Consider the following 17,674-nt stretch of genomic DNA (forward strand, 5'->3'; position numbering starts at 1 on the left):
GGGAAGTAGACAAAAGAGAGATATATGGATGCAGGTTGGACCCTGCAGTCGTCTGAAGAGAAAACGACGCATCAGATGCTACAGTTTGGACTTAGCATTCTGCCAATGTATAGGGAAATTGTCAATTTGAACGCAGAGCAAAACAGTTGGATTGCATTAGCAAATATTGCATTCCTGACGTGTGATTTTGATTTTATTAGCTTTAAAGTGGACCTATCATGCTATATTTGAATAATATAGTGTAGGACCATACCTATATAAGGCATATTTATACTTTTTTTTTTTCAAAATACCAAACAGATCATGCATTTTAGCCATGCCTCATTTCGCTCAATTTGACATTTTTTAGCTCTGTTTTTGCAAGGGCAGATTCTGTGAGAACAGCACCACCTACTGGCCTGGCATATGTACTGCAGCGTCTCCAGCGCTTTCGAACGGCAATGGCCGTGGCTGTCTCCTCCTGATTGGTGGAGTTGGCCCAATAGCCGTAGCGCCACCGTCCTGACGTCAGGACAGTGTTCAAATCTGGATCAGTTTTTATCAGATCCGTTGCAGCCCCTTTTTTAGAGATTTGGGTATGGAGGAAAATAGAGAGGGTTGTGTTTTCTGACACTTGGTGAGTTCCCTGGAACACCGGGGACACATATTCATGTATAAAAGACGTACAAAAGTGCATTTTGCATGATAGGTCCCCTTTAAGTTAACTTGTGAAAAGGCTAGTTGGGAAACAATTTGGTCGTAGACACAAGGGTGCGTCTCACTTCGGTTATTTTTCATTTCTTCGCTCCTCGGGCTCGGTATCACCGGAAGTTGATTTGTCAGCGCCATCTTGAGTAGCGTCCCAGTGGCCTTATTTTTGCCGGAGGACCGAGGACCGAGGATCGAGGAGTGATAACGGAGGAGCGATAATCGAGGAACTACCAGACCATCCTCCGGTGAAATCCTCAGACACTCGCCCCGCCCCCTTACTGTGTATTGCTCACTGATTGGACGATGCAGCGCATGCACTGATCTGGCTGCTGTCAGACGATCAGCTGTGCGGCGTCATCACAAACGGACGTCGCTTCACGTGACGCTCCGGAGGAAACGACGTCCCATTGCTCTTAAAACTCATTTCCCTGCTTCTCGTGGTTTCCTTGCGTCTCTCCATGCTTCCCTGGTGGGAGGGACTAGTCGCAGGGAAACGACGCAAGTGAGGGACGCAAGGAATCCATTTAACTGAAGTGAGATGCAGCTACAGTCTTTCACCTCTAACTCAATGCTTGCCCTCAAGCTGCTAATGCACCGGGGACCTTGAGAGAAACTCTTTGACAAAATATCAGCTGTTAAGTTTTGGTTGTTCTCCCCAGAGGTTTTAGCTTAAAGAGGACATATTCTGCTCATTTCCAGGTTCATATTAGCATTTAGTGTCTCTACTGTGACATGTCTCCATGCTTTAATGATCTTTCCTTGATTTTTTTACCAGTTTATATGTGACACCGTAGATAGAAATGTCCTTGGCATGTGTGAGTTACACTACATGCTTATCAATAACATATATTACACCATACTACATTGTTACATATTATTATTAAATTAAAGCATCCTATAGTGTGCTATGCAACATAATGTACCACAGTGCTATACATTAAATATGCCATACCCTAACATACACTGTCCCATACCCTAAAACAGACTCGACTGTACTACTATTGCTGTTAATGTACGGAGGCAACAGAAATACATTCCTGTACATTATTTACTTTTGGACGCTAACTTCAATCTTCTGTCTATGATAGAATTATATTCCCATACACCACCTGGGCCCCTCAGCGTGTAAAGCAAAAGAGAAACAATCATCAGAAACAATCAGAGCGTTTGGAGTTGCCGCTGCGACCATTTATCTTTTCATAAGTTCAATCTGTTCTGAGGAGAAATGTGATCTGACCCAAACGACCTCCAGGCTCCACTATTAGATTAGCAGGGGAGGCTAGCGTTTCAGCTAACCAAATCACCAGTGGACTAATGACACCGGGAGGTGAGGGTCCGCCTGACCTTTGACCTCCAACCTCTATCTGTGCGGCTGTGGACCCTACGCAAGGGTACGACCTGCTAGCCTTCCTCATAACAAACAGGATGAGGGACGGACTTCAAATAGAAAGGAATATTATTGCGAGTGTGTATTCATATTTTAGTAGATGTTGTCTGGAGGGCTCTGAATCCTGAAGGAGACAACATGCCTGCCAGCACACTGATAATGTGTGCGTGTGCATGTGTGTGTGTGTGTGTGTGTGTGTGATTGGGCGGTGTCCAGTAGGGACCTTTGACCTCCCTGAGGTTACCCCCTCCATCAGAGGCAGAGATGAGAGACTCTCTGTCGAACCACATTACTATCCAACATGGATATGATCTGTTTTTTTAATGCAACCACTACACCAGTGACCAATGTTATTATTCTCTAAGAGTGGTCAACAAGACAAAAGGAAAATACAACAATAAAGATATTACACTGAAAAAATAATTCTCTAAGTGTGTGGGTGTGTGTCTGTGCGTGTTTGTGGGTGAGTGCGTGCGCAAAGAGTGTATGTATGTGTGTTGGTGTGTGACGATGAGGGTGGTGTGGATCCTAATGACATCCCCTGACACTACTAGGAAAATAATTACAGCACACACACAAACTGACACACACAAAAATGTCCATGTGTGTGTCCGTGTTTGTGTCCAGGGGTGTGTGAGCTCTGATCTTGGAGGTTTTGCAGCTGTGGCACTGAGCAACAACTGTTGTCACCTGCACATCCTGAACTGTTTCCGTGTGCGTGCGCGTGCGTGCGTGCGCGTATGTGTGTGTGTGTGTGTGTGTGTGTGTGTGTGTGTGTGTGTGTGTGTGACAGGGGAGACTGAGGTGATGAGTCTATCGCTGCAGCCTAGTTATTCTGCAGCTGTCAACATCTGTCTTTCTTTCCCTCGTTTCCTCTTCATCTCTTTCTGCCTCTCCTTACTTCCTTTCCTTTGCCCTTTTCTCTTCTCTTGTCCTTCACTGCTCTCCTATACTTCTTTATTTCCTCCCCAGTATTCATTACGATGGACGTGAAACTATCTGCATCACCTAAAACACAAAAAGCTTTTCTAAAAAAAACAATCCTCATTCGCGATTTATTTATTTATTTTTAATTGGATTCGGAACGGAGGAGTTCACAAACTAGACCGAGGAAGTAGGGGTCGACCGATTATCGGCCTGGCCAATTATCGAGGCCGATATTCCGCATTGTACAGATTATCGGTATCGGCTTTTTTTTAAATCAAATTGCCGATACGACTTTGGCTCTGATGCGGCCGTTTCTCTGGCTGCAGTCACCACTCTGTGTTCACGAGCAATGTCCCGCCCACAGCGCTATCTGATAGGCTATTACTGAAGTGTCAATCAACACTGAAGATTTTCCGGGCTGCAGCCAGCCAGAGAGGCGGGACCTTATCAGATTACAGGCAGGTGCGAAGAACGCAGACAGAGGCAAGCAGCAGCAGTGAGCGGTGTTTCGACGGTAAATCAGTTGAAAGCCGAAGTTCAATAAACATCCCAATCCCCTATGCTGAAGTTGCAAAAACACCACGATCTTATGATCCAATTCTATCAGTTTCCCAGTTACAAAGGGACCGGGGGGGGGGGGTAGCGTCTCGCAGCGGAGAAACTGTGACGCGCTGAGACGACTGGGACGACTGCTAGTGGAGCCTCGCAGCAACTCTGCTTTCTGCACCACAATCTGCTGAATTGGGACTACTAAATGAGTGAGACTCAAATATCAGAAGTTCAGAACAAGTTTTAGTAGTTTTTATTTTATTTTTACTTTACTCGGGGTCACAGAGAGGAAACCAGTTTTAAGATGTTGAAAAGTTCATTAAACATAGTTCAAAGAAGTTCTGTTATTCTACATTTTGACACCAAGATTTTCTGATTTTACTGCAAATGTATATCGGTTCCAAATATCGGTTATCGGTCTCCTTGATTACTAATAATCGGTATCGGTCTTGAAAAAGCCATATCGGTCGATCCCTACGAGGAAGTAAGAAAGAAAGGGAGGAAAGATGGAATAGGAATGGAATCTTTGAGGCGCCTGCTAGAAAATGTAATACTGCAGAGACTGAATAAAAAAAAACCCTGCTGTCAATAGGAGAAAAATGAGCAGTGAGAAATGATAAATTGTCAGACACATCTGTGATATTGACTGGTCTGAGAGAGGGAGTGAGTGAGGGAGGAGGAAGGACAGAGGGCGAGGAGAATGTTATAGACGGTTCTAAAATGGTTTTAATAACACCAAATCTTCTTTTAGACATACAAGTTTATTCTCTTTTAATTTCCCTCATTTCTTAATTCTGTATGATGATGAGATGATGATGATGATGATGAGCTGGTTGATAGTAAATAAAAATACACTGGTTATAAAATGTTTGTAAGTATGAGTGTAGTCACTGTATGTGTCTGCCACCGTTAAACAGGGCAATGTGTCAAAATAACTGTGTGTGTGTATATGTGTATGTGTGTGTGTGTGTGTGTGTGTGTGTGTGTGTGTGTGTGTGTGCTGCTTAGCCGTGTGGAGAAGGAGATGCTATGTGTTCCCCTAAGTGTTCTGTGCTGCTTAGCCCCGATATATTTGATTCCCTGTCTTATGTAATATAATTTGTGGAACCAAATAAAGTATTCAAGTGTGTGTGTGTGTGTGTGTGTGTGTATGTGTGTGTGTGTGTGTGTGTGTGTGTGTGTGTGTGTGTGAGATAAACTAAAAGTACACTGGCATTACGCTTCAGACAACACACACACCTTTTCAATTTAACATAGCACCACTGTTGATTTCTGTAGGTTATACACATTGTTTTTACCCTTACGCAATTAAATCAGTATTTTTTGTTCCTACCTGCTATGATGTCGTCATCCGTGACGTCCATTTCCTCCTCAGGAACCTTTGCTTCTATTGGCTGAGCCTCGGGAGGAGGCGGAGCCGGAGGGGAGGGCTCAGTGGTGGAGCCAGCTGAGGAGAGAGAGAAACATTTCATATTATTATAAAAAAGCAGCCTGTGGTGTCACATGAAACACACGGATGACAGGGGAAATTTAAATGTGTGTGTCATTGTTATATGTATATAAGTATATGTACACGTGATTCTACGTATGATAATATGGATGCAAGCATTATAATGAGGTTGGTAGTGCGGTCGTACGCACAGTTTTTATATTCAGAATATTCACAAATCTCTGTCAATACAACTCTGTCTGCACTGTGATGAACATAATTACAATAAGCTGTGTGTGTGTGTGTGTGTTGTTAGTAAGCTCATTCGGTGTTGATTCTCATTATCAGGATAACTGTCTTGGTTAAGTAGCTAATAAAGGTTTATATGGCCTCCTTATCACACACACACACACACACACACACACACACACACACACACACACACACACACACACACACACACACACACACACACACACACACACACACACACACACACACACACACACACACACACACACACACACACACACACACACACACACACACACACACACACACACACACACACACACACACACACACACACACACACACACACACACACACACACACACACACACACACACACACACACACACACACACACACACACACACACACACACACACACACACACACACACACACACACACACACACACACACTATATTTAGTGTTTTCATTTAGCCCTTATCTCTCCATTGCCAATTACGAGTGGCTTTCCATTAGCTGCTTTGCTAATGAATGATGCAGCGCTAATGAATGAAGCGACTAAAGGTAACGGCTAATCTCTGGGAAAACAGCATCATTAATTAATTACACACACACACAAAAACAACAGCCTGAAAAAAGAGATAATTTCAGAAATAAACATCATTTGGGGCATTTAAAAAAAGTGTAATTACATTGATTGTTCCTGGTTAACACTGTGCCTCATGTTTCAATTAACCTGCTCACACACACCGCTGACAGCCCGTCACATGACTCTATACAGCTTACACACACAAAGAAATACACAGCCTGGTGGTTAATTTACCGTGATTAAAGTGATAAAAAAAAGACTTAATTGAACTTAATTAAAAACACAATTGATGCTTTGCTGTGATTGGATAAAAAGACAAACTGATGTTTCCAATTACAAAGAGCTCTCAGTTCAATTTCAGTTCACAGGAGCTTTACAGTGTTGGGTGCAAGAGCAAATCCACAGAAACGAATAATTAGTAAAGATACATGTGATAGATACTATGTTCTGATTGGCTGACAGGTGTTACGGTTTGTCACGTCAAAAACAAAAGGTGGCTGAGAGGGCAAAATGCACAAAGGAATCATCCATAGGAGCAACAGATGAGCTGATACAAGAAATCTCTCCTTAGGGAAACTGATAGGCATACACACGCGGTTGCAAAAGGGTTTGAATGTTATAGTTTTATGTGTGCGTATTCGGAGCGGCATGAATCGTTACGCAATGCTGTTGGCCATGCTGCTTTAATGGTGTTTAATTTAGGTCGCTTCACTTGATAGTTTTGTGGGCCCTCCCATAAAAACCTCATGCCTTGGCGCCGGGTTCTCGAACATAACGTGAACCTCTTGTAAGCTCGACATTATCTCAGGAATCTAACCTTAAACTCATTCAAAAAAACGTTGACTTCCAGATGAGGAAGCCCAGAAGTGCTAACATGCTAAATGGGGTTAAGGACTCATTCCTGCACCACTTTATGAACCACTGTGCAGATTTGGCTAATTATGGTGTCGATAAAAAGGCACACACACACGGACAAAGACACACACACCCCCAGCCTATAACTGCAGGAGCAGAGGGAGGTGGAGGAGGGGCGGGTGACAGGGGGGAGGAAGAGGGGGCGTTCTGCCCTGCTCCAAGGTCAAGCTTGTCATGTCAGCCATGACACATAGCTCCCAGCATGCCTTGTTAACCTCCAGGATCCCGTCCTCCGCCTCCTCCTCTCTTCTGTCAGCCGCTCTCTCTCTCTCTCTCTATGTTCTTTAAATAGAGGGCTCTCCTCTTTTCCTATTTCAATTTCCTTTTATCTTTTCTCAAGAACTATTGATAAAACAATCAATGGAACATTTTTATTTCATGGTTTCTCTCTTGGAGAATTAGGCAGTCCAGTGTCCTTTATAGCATCTGTATTATTATTAATTCTTCAATTATCTTTGAATAATTTTAACAAACATATTTCAGAAATGTATTTATATCTATTTTTCGTATTTATTTTTGTGCTTTACAAACACATCCTACTTGTTTAGTCTTTTTGTCTTTATTAGGATCCCCATTAGCACTAGCATGAGCATTGGCTATTCTTCCTGGGGTCCTCACACACACAAAACATACATACAACAAAATTAAAACAAAACAAAACAGCTCATACTGTAATTTCATGCAATTTACAGTGTGGTATGAAGTGAAAACTAAAATGGTCATCCAATTATCGCCATCCTAAGGCCAAACCAAAGTAAATACAAATAAGTGTACATAATATATGCATACATAGCCACAGACACAGTTCAAATTTACTTTATAATACTTAAAGTGGACCTATCATGCTATATTTGAATAATATAGTGTAGGACCATACCTATATAAGGCATATTTATACTTTTTTTTTTTTTAAATACCAAACAGATCATGTATTTTAGCCATGCCTCATTTCGCTCAATTTGACAATTTCTAGCTCTGGGCAGATTCAGTGAGAACAGCACCACCTACAGGCCTGGCACATGTACTACAGCGTCTCCAGCGCTTTCGAACGGCAATGGCCGTGGCTGTCTCCTCCTGATTGGTGGAGTTGGCCCAATAGCCGTAGCGTATGGAGGAAAATAGAGAGGGTTGTGTTTTCTGACACTTGGTGAGTTCCCTGGAACACCGGGGACACATGTTCATGTATAAAAGACGTACAAAAGTGCATTTTGCATGATAGGTCCCCTTTAAATAATTTTTTAGCAACCTTTTGAAATGTACTTGAGAATTTTCCTGAATGATGTCTAAAGAGTTCCACATTACTGTTTTCTGTCCCATATTTGATTTAGATTTGGGTAATACAAACCTTCCTTCTATTGTATGTCGTGTTTGATAGTTATGTTGAGCATATTGCGCGATAAACCTTTGTGATAATATATGTGGTGAGTGAGTCACTGTAATATTTCTGACAAAATTTAACAAAATATAAGTTGACCTCTGTCTGACAGTTAACCATTTCAGTGACTCTTATTATTGTAAATTTAACAAAAACTAATATCTAAGGAATATATTGGAGAAGGTTATGTATAAGATGTATTTAAAAGAATATAAGGACACTCAATGTCACCTACATCGACCAAGCAAAGAATGAAGAAGGGACGGAAAAAGGGCAGAGGAGGTGATAAGGGGGAGGAAAGGAAATGAAGTGGAAGAGAGGGAGGAGAAGTGGTGATGAAAAGACAGAAAAGAAACAGGTTATTAGGAGGAGGTGAGAGGATGACAAGAAAAGCAAATGAGAGTTGGAGGCGGATCTCTGACAGCAGGTCCACGAGTTTAAAGAAGACGGACATGACTGGGTGATCGAGGCAGATCGTGAACTAAAGACTGAGGAGAGAGAGAGAGAGAGGAAATGGTGACTGCTGTTCAGCGATCAAAGAGCTTCACACACACCGTTTGACCCTAAAAACTGTGTGTGTTCATGCGTGTGTGAGGCCGAACAATACCAGGGACTTGTTTAATCAAGTGTGTGTGAATATGAGTGTGTGTAGAGACCCTCTCTCTCTCTCCAGGGCCCCAACAGTCCCCTTTCTCCCCCCCCCCCCCCCCCTGCAGATCTGGAAGTCTTCCACCCCAAAGATTAAAGCTTTACTCTCTGTTCCTGCTTTGAGTCCATATGCTAAGCTAGGCTAACCGTGTCTGTCACAAACATCAAAAAACATATTGATTTTCTCATCTAACTCGAAGCTATAATGAATATTTCCCATCTTTTTGTTTAATAATACTTATTCTTTGTAGATTTTATACAGAAAAATCTTTATTAAAGTTTATAAAAGTGAATCCTAAGTATTATTGAAAAGTATGATTTATATAAAAAGCACTAGCTCTTTGATGTATACATGTATTGTTTTTATATTTTATATTTTAATGCCTTGTCTGTTTTTAGTTTATTGTGAAATATCTGAAAGCTATGTCTCCAAAGCAGCTACTTAAACTGAACCGTGATGATAAACGCTGTGCTTGGTTCATTTCTCTCCCTCTGAGTGCAGGTTAACAACTCCAGCTTTGCCCCGTTTCCTTTGTGTTCAAACCTTTTAAACGCTTCCAGGAGAGCTCAAAGGTCAGGGCCACTGCTGTGTGTGTGTGTGTGTGTGTGTGTGTGTGTGTGTGTGTGTGTGTGTGTGTGTGTGTGTGTGTGTGTGTCGATTGCTGAGCCCAGTACTGCGACAGTAGGACTCAGTGACATTTCCTCCCACAAAAAGCTAATGGATAAATACAGGTGTATTCCTTTTAACATCAACTACTCTGCTGCTGGAGAGGATGAGCTGAGAGAGAGAGAGAGAGAGAGAGAGAGAGAGAGAGAGAGAGAGAGAGAGAGAGAGAGAGAGAGAGAGAGAGAGAGAGAGAGAGAGAGAGAGAGAGAGAGAGATTTTACACGAGACATTCAAAGTGTTTTTGACGCTCAACACTTGTACATGTACACTTTCACTTCAGAAAATGGACCCTGGGAATTTATTGATGCTACAAGTCTGTTGTTTTTTCTCTAGCCCACTTCTTTCACAGGCTCTTGTTCCCCATCACATATCTCCTGCTTTCTATAGTCGTGCACGAATGAGTCCTGAAACACGGAAATTAGTTAGTATTTTATCACTTGCTGTTCCTAGTCAACAAGTCAACTGTTTTTACAACAAGTTTTGGGTCAGATGCAAGGATTTAAGATCTGTGGCTAACACAAGCTGAAGAGATTTTTTTACGTTTTGTTCCACGACATAAAATAATCAGTACATACTCCACTCGTGAATGTCTGACGCTTCTGTGTTGCTTAAATACGGCGGTTGCTAACAAGTGAATGAATACACTACTAAACGTCATCAGGCAGAATACGAGTCTCTCAGCTACAGTATGTAGTTTGTCGATAGCCTAACATTAGCTTTTTCCTTCTGGCGAGTGCATTTACTCTTCCTCTGCGTTTGTCAGAGATGTTTTATTCTGTAAAATATTCCAAAATCCGATGGAAATTCCCATCGGATTTTGGACAAACGTTAATCTGCAGCGATTAAAACACAGGGTCACAGACCAGGAATGGTTGACACACCCTGTCTTACAGGAAGAAAATAAGGTCGGAGTTTTAGTTCAAAATGTGTGGAAATCCTATATTTCGTGTTCCACAACAGACTTCTCCAGAGGATTCAACACATTCCCCGAATTTTCCCATGATATTCCAGGAGCGGCGGGAGTCGTCTTACTCTGTTCCAGTATTGCTGTGCAGCAAACAGATCAAATTCAATGACCCTTTAACCTCTCTCTCTCTCTCTCTCTCTCTCTCTGCCCCCCAACCCCCTCCCCTAGTCCCCTGAGGTCACCACCAGCCCATCACTCCCCCCCCCCCCCCCGGTACTGCTCTGGTAACACAATACTGACCGGTGCCCGTTTCCATGGCAACTGTTCCCCTGAGAAACCCCCAGCATCCTCAGCAACCACAAGGCGACTCCCAAACACACACAGGACACACAGGACACACAGATTATTTTAGTCGGCTGTTTCTAGTAACAGACGGTGGAGCTCTACCTTCCTTCTCTTCAGCAGGTGTAACTATAGACAGAGAGACGGAGAGCATGGAATATATAAAATTGAATAGAGAGATAGAGATCGGGAATAGTTCCTTAAGCTGTGACAAAAATGTAAAGCTAACTGATCTTTAAAACCACAAACATGACTGGAAATAATGTTTGTCAAACAAATTAATACTGCAGGCAGCAATGGATGGGTCCTCACATATCAACCTGTTTTAGGGGTACTGTTGTGACCCTGTAACCGCTGCAGTGCATAATGGGTGACTATTAAAGAACCAGGGAAAGACACTGGAAATGACACATTGCAAATCATGCAGTACTTCCATTATGCAGTATGTAGCGCTAGAAAACACTAGCTAAACAAACATTATTATGATGCTGTACTGATTATCATGTGTAGACCATACAACGTCCAACAAGGCTGACTTTCTGCTGGTCGTTGGTCTATGACTGTGGGTCATTGTTGACTTGTAAAAGTCCTCAGACAGGGAGTCTTATCATGCATATGGGATTTAGGGCTGTAAAAACAATGTACATTGGAGTTGTACAAACCTTCTGTATTATGGCGAGTGTCTCAAAAGTGGCTACGACATCAAAGCAAGGGTCTTGCAATGGAAAACTTTCTTTGTATTTTAGTCTTTAGGTTCTTAAAATGGAACGGACAAAATCTGAATATGGTTTAAGTTTTGTAGCGGTTGCTAATGAGTCCCCTTACGATACAAAAGCAGGGAAATTGTAACAGTGAATATATTTGGGTTCTGTTAATGCATACGCCAAGTTTTGTGCATTTTCCATGGTGAATGGTAATGGAACTACACTTTTTGGGGTTTTTTTTTCCAGTCTGTGATTCCTCAAAGAGCTTTTTCATAAAGAAGTTTATCATCCCTAAAAGACAACTTCCTGTTTCATTGATAACGATGCATTCACAAACTTCTTTCACATATCTTGTATTTGTTTCCTCATATCCACAGAGGATGCAGTCTCAATTGCCCTCCACTTAGTACTCCCACGTCTGTAAAATAACAACACCTACGTCAAAATGCTTTTTGTTGATTTCTCCCACACAATATTTTTTATTAAACCTACCACTCTGGGCTTAAAAACCACACTCTGCAACTGCATATTGGAATTTCTCACAAAGAGCTATCACTCAGTTTGGTTTGGTGGCCACACTGCCTCTACTCTTGTGTTCAAAACTGGGGTTCCCCAGGGCTGTGTGCTCGGCCCCCTCCTGTTCAAGCTGTACATCCGCAACTAAAAAGGAGGTATAAACCAATCACATCTTTCTATCATTCTTTGAGTTATATGGCAGTGTTGGGTACTTACGGGAGCTGACAGTGTCCACGTACTGAGGCAGGTATGGAGCCCACAAGTCAATGGTGTCTTTACGTCCTGATTGGCCAATCCGCCTCAACTCAGCCAGTAAGAGAGCTTGAGCTGCTTCACGCACCTAAAACGGAAAATAGGGTAAGGTTATGAATTGTTGTTTTACTTCCATACAGGGTCATTAGGTAAATAGCCATGTTGAAGCTCATGCTATATCATTTTAAAAATGTTATTCATTTTTACATTTCAAATAATTCATATCAATTATCCTGTTATTAGAAAAAGAACAATACAGCTAACGTTTCTTTCAAAATGGGGTTGCTTGATATTGTCGGCGTGTGTGTGTGTATGTGTATGTGTATGTGTGTGTGTGTGTGTGTGTGCGTGTGCGTGCGTGCGTGCGTGCGTGCGTCTTACCTCCAGACAGCGGTCCTGCCATCTTCTCGCCAACATCTCCAGCAGAGGAGGTCTGAACTTGTCCAGTCCAAGGAGGTCAGGGAGCATCACACAGTGCATGGCTGCTAGCTGGCTCCAACCTGCACACACACACACACACACACAAAGATACACAAACAGTCAGAGGAGACACAACAAATATACAATTCAAAGGACTCTCATCAGCTCATTCACACATCTCACTGCTGTCACATAAAAACACATTTTCTTTTAATTGTATTTATAGGTTATAAGAAAGTGTTGGGACAGATCAAACAATATGGTGATGATGCAGCTTGTATTAAAGCCGACCAAATGAATATTTCTGATTTTGTGTACAAGCAGAAATGTTGTTTGAATGTTATCCCTAGAGGAAAGACTCACCAAAAATATTTAGGTCTGAATCAGAGGACTAGAAATGTCGAAATTGGTCTGGTCAGCAGTTATATGGTTCAAATGTTATGAAGTGTTAGATAAACCATCTGATTTCATACTTTAAAAAAAAAAGTTTTACCATTACACACTGCAGAGAGCGTAAACAATACGTATACCATAATCAATATATGAAATATTGCTTTGAAAGTGTTCAAAACACAATTTTTACATTTGTTTCATGCCCCTTCAGGCCTAACAAAATGTTTAAAATGACAGCAGAGAGTTTCTCACACTCACAGACATCCTTCTTACTTATACAAGTCTCACTAACAACAGGACACAGGATGGGAATATTATCGGCTAATATTTGCAGTCTCTATTGGAGCAAAGTTATTATTTTTGCTAACCAGAGTATGTTTGATGGCATTCGACCAGGTAAACAACAGATATACAGCACTGCAGATTGATCCAAGCCTCATAGCGACACCTTAGCATGATGAATGAGTGTTTTTTTGTATTTCATGTGTGGAGGAGTTTACTTACAACCTTAAAAATAATTTGAGGTTTATAGATTATGTTAGAAAGATCATATTCTCAGCAATAACACCAGTGATTGGTGTTAAAACTGTCGTTCAAAATGTCTTGGTATCGCTTTAAAAGGCCTCAAATCTCGCTGAATCAGTCTGAGCCAAAATGATGGCATATATTTATATTTAACACCAAACAGTAAGACATGTACACCAGGTTTAACACGTCTGTGACGACAAATGGACTTAAATGTTTACTCGCTGATACTCCAAGCACCTTACTCACATATATTGGTTTAATATATGGTTTCCAGAGAAGATGCATCTTTGAACAATGCACTTGAATGGACAGTATACGGCTTTCAAGCTGGAAAGAAATTCCATCTAGATTTCTTTGCCAACGGCACTATGTAGACTTACCTCCGCCATTGGAATATACAGGAACATATACAGGGATGCATTTCACAAAAATAAAAATGTTAGTCTGTCTTAAACCATAATCAAACTGTCTTATAATGCATCAGAAAATAATAATCAGTCAACTTCTATTCACAACATGTGCATTCACTGTCTTGCAGAAATCTCAAATTCAAAGTTTTTACATCTCACCACAACTATTTAAACTTGCAAACCCATGCTGGGGGAAGAACAGAAATCCAGTTAGCCCAAATGCTAACACAGGAAGTGCTGTTATTTCTTCAGCTCTTGAATACAAGTTGGGTCATAATGATAATATGAAATGGGAGAACCTGCATCAACATGTTATCAGACTTAACTTTGATGTGTAACTTCATTTGGATATACTGTACATCTGATGTTTTATCAGATTAGGTCGTGTGGTTTAAAACAACTAGGAAATGTGGGAAGTTACATGACAAATAGGTCACTTTGGGTTGAAACAAGTATGTGAGTGGCAGTGTTTGTAGCCAGTGGTGTACTACTACTAAAACTAGAAGTTTTCAATTTGAATAATAAGGTTTCTGCAGGGCAGTGCTTATATAAAAACTAAAAACTTGACATATTTGCTATAGTTGCCATTTACTATAACATAAAATTAGAGGTTGGTTCTTAATATTAAAAGGAATGCGTCTCTGTGTGCATGCTTGCTGCTTTCCTGTATTAAACTAAACAATAAAAAGAATCCTAAATTGCTATATTTTAGTCTCTTTTGCGGGCACATTCAGGTTGTTCATAGTATTTCGGGCAACAGGTCTCTGTGTTAACACCCTGTTAGAAAAACATGTTTTAGTTATATCTGTTTAAAAAAGAGAAAACAGCATTAGGCCATGAGAGGGACACCAGAAAGACTTCAGCCATGAAGCTACAATGAACACTTAAGTTCATTTACAATACATTTTTTAAGTTTACATAGCTTCAAACATAACTTTTGCAACATATTCAAAATTCAGTAGCACACTGTCAGATGGACATTCTGCACAAACCAGATTTTTAAGTATTTGGTCTGTTTGAATTGTTTTTGTTGGCGTTTTTTCCCTCCAGAGTCACACTCCACATTCCATCAGATGGAAATAGCAAGCATGCAAACAGTGAGCATAGAGACACTGAACCATCGGGACAGATGGACATTCAGACAGAGACAGAAGACACAGGACAGGGTTGCCCAATTCTGCCAACAACTAAAAAAGAAAGGGCATAAGGACCGTTGTCATTGAACTCTCAATTCCATCAGTTAAAAAAAGTCGAATTGTTTGCTGATGACACGGCACTTTATCTCACCTGCACTAGGAAACGTGTGTACATTTGTTTTTACAAGAGTTTGTTGCTGTTATGTTATTTTTCTTTATAGATATGCCTGGGGATTAAGCTCTTGCTATTGTAGCAAAACTGGTTTATTTCCAATGATCAAGTTTTTGCGTCAAGTTTGGCAGCATTCTACTTTTGAGAATGTCTTTATCTGAAGGAATTGAAAGTGGACTGAACTCAGCTATGATGGACAGACAGAGAAACACAGGGTTCTTTAACAAGACAAGGACAAAGACACTGCAAAGAAGACACCGGAGATGAAAGCCTAACATTTGCAGCAGTTATAAAAGCAAGACTTATGCAATAAATTAGGGAGCAAGACTCAAGAGATGAGCAGGAAAAAACTGAGAAGTAAGAGGAAGTGAAGAACTGTGGCATCAAGGGAGACAGAAAGAGCGAGAACTAAGTAAATAGGAATGAAAAGTGAAAGAATTTACAACAAAAATGGCAAAGAGAGAAGGAAGAAATGGAAAGAGCAAAGGAAAGGATGTAGAAAGAAGATCTTGGAAAAGAGAGAATGGCCCTTAGAGTTTTTCTTAAGTGCTACCCGTCAGTTCAGTCTGTACCTTCGTTGACTGAGGGGATGTTATGAAAAGCAGCAGGGGGGGCAGTGGTAACAGTAGGAAGAGTGCTGATGTTGGCTGTGGCAGCTACAGAAGGTTGCAAAGGAAGAGAAGGAGAGAAATGGGCAAGAAGGAAAGACCAGGTTAGGAATATATAATCACATTAAACAAAGCAAAACAGAAAGTAGAGATAAGCAGTCAGGCAGCAGGGAAGAAGAAAATGTATTAACAAGAAACACACAAGTAAAGAAACTAAAAAGACATGTATCATGGAAAATAAATAGTTATCAAGTAAGGATATAATAAGTTAATACATATTGCATATACAGTGTTGTTTACATACACAACTCTGGCACAATCAGCAACAGGCCCTGCAAGAAAGATAACATGAAGAAAGTCCAAATCAAAGAAAAAGTAGGCTGTTGCGGCTGTGTATGGTTCTTCCACACGCTACTGAGGCTGCTTGTTAAATGAATCAATTATTAATCAATCAATTGGTGCCAATATGTCTTCATTTATCAGACTTCAATCATCCAATCCACCAAACTAGAGTCAGCAGTAACAGAAAATTGGCAGAGGAGATTTGTCACATTTTTCATGGGCGCACCCCACATACTCAGCTCTGCTGCTCATCCCACAAATGCTTGTTCCTCACAAATGTGGTACCATTGGAAAGGTAAGAAAACAGGCTTTCCAACAGTATAAGTTTATTGTCAAAAAGCATTGTTACAACATAGAAATACTCTACCAAACACAAATTGCCTTACTTTTTGTGTTAAGTTTATATATTCTTATCCATTGCTTCAGCTAAAGTTGGCAATAAGCTATGTAAGATTTCCCTCCAAACCTACATCAATTCAAAATCATATGACCACTTAGTGTTAGTTGTCTATTCAGTAGAAATCATAATGAAAATTCCAACAATCTAGGATTAAATATGTGAGAAGAGGTTGATGATGGGGCCAATAGCTCTGGCATTAGCCGCCTATAGTGGCTAGCACATGCAGATGATGTAATGACAGTAATGTGCCGTTTACACGAGAACGCAAACGGTTGTATCCGCTACTTTTCTCTTTCGTATAGCCCGTTCGTTCACACGAGGCCGTAACGGAAACACGGAAACGGACCCCGCAAACGATAACGGGTCCCAAGGTGGATAGATCTGCAACCGGAACGCTCTGGGGGGCCAAACGGCTCCGTGTGTACGTCCCTATACGATCATTTCCTGATAACAATGAAGCCATAGCCCCACCTCTCCGCTCACCTGCTGTAGCACACTGCTAGTTGCTACTGTCAGTAGCTACTGCTACTGCTACTGACCATGCTACAGATGTTAGTGCAAAATCTACAGCTCCTCTACCACAACCATCAGCAACAAGTGGACATGGAGAATGACATGAACTACATGTTGCCAAATCCACCGCAGGGCATAATCAGAAGGGCAACCATGGCAACCATGCTCGGGGGTCTTCTTCGCTGCTTTTGGTGTATTTTGTGGCGAAAGTACAGCGCCACTTACAGGCCCGGCATATGTACTACAGCGTCTCCAGCGCTCCCGAGCGGTCTCGTGTGAACGGAAGACCTTTTTGATATCGTATTCGGTTCGTTTGCGTTTCGTTTGCGTGTAAATGGGGTCCAAGAAATAGCTGCTATCGTTAGCATAACTTCCCAAAAAGAGAAGCTGTCTTCGCACAGTAGGAACATAATCTACCATAACAGCATCATTTTAAGTACACACTGTATTCTTATGTAAAGCAAACCATGAAGAATATGTCCTTGTGATACACATTGGTTCATACACTTTTAGATGGGCCTTTGCAAGCACTGTTAATACAGTATGTCATCTACAAACCAGTTTGAAGTGTTTTCCCATTAAGACCAGGTGCATGTTGCG

General features: G+C 41.3%; 1 protein-coding gene across 1 annotated transcript in view; it reads right to left on the reverse strand.

Moving 5' to 3' along the window:
- LOC117478877 (WD repeat-containing protein 7) overlaps positions 1-17,674 on the reverse strand; it is a 100,067-nt gene that overhangs the window by 41,784 nt on the left and 40,609 nt on the right. Inside the window, 3 exon segments of the mRNA XM_034125808.1 lie at positions 4,887-5,000; positions 12,117-12,240; positions 12,534-12,652. Coding sequence (XP_033981699.1) covers positions 4,887-5,000; positions 12,117-12,240; positions 12,534-12,652 — 357 coding nt within the window.

This window comes from Trematomus bernacchii, unplaced genomic scaffold, assembly GCF_902827165.1.
Source record: "Trematomus bernacchii unplaced genomic scaffold, fTreBer1.1, whole genome shotgun sequence".
NCBI lineage: Eukaryota > Metazoa > Chordata > Actinopteri > Perciformes > Nototheniidae > Trematomus > Trematomus bernacchii.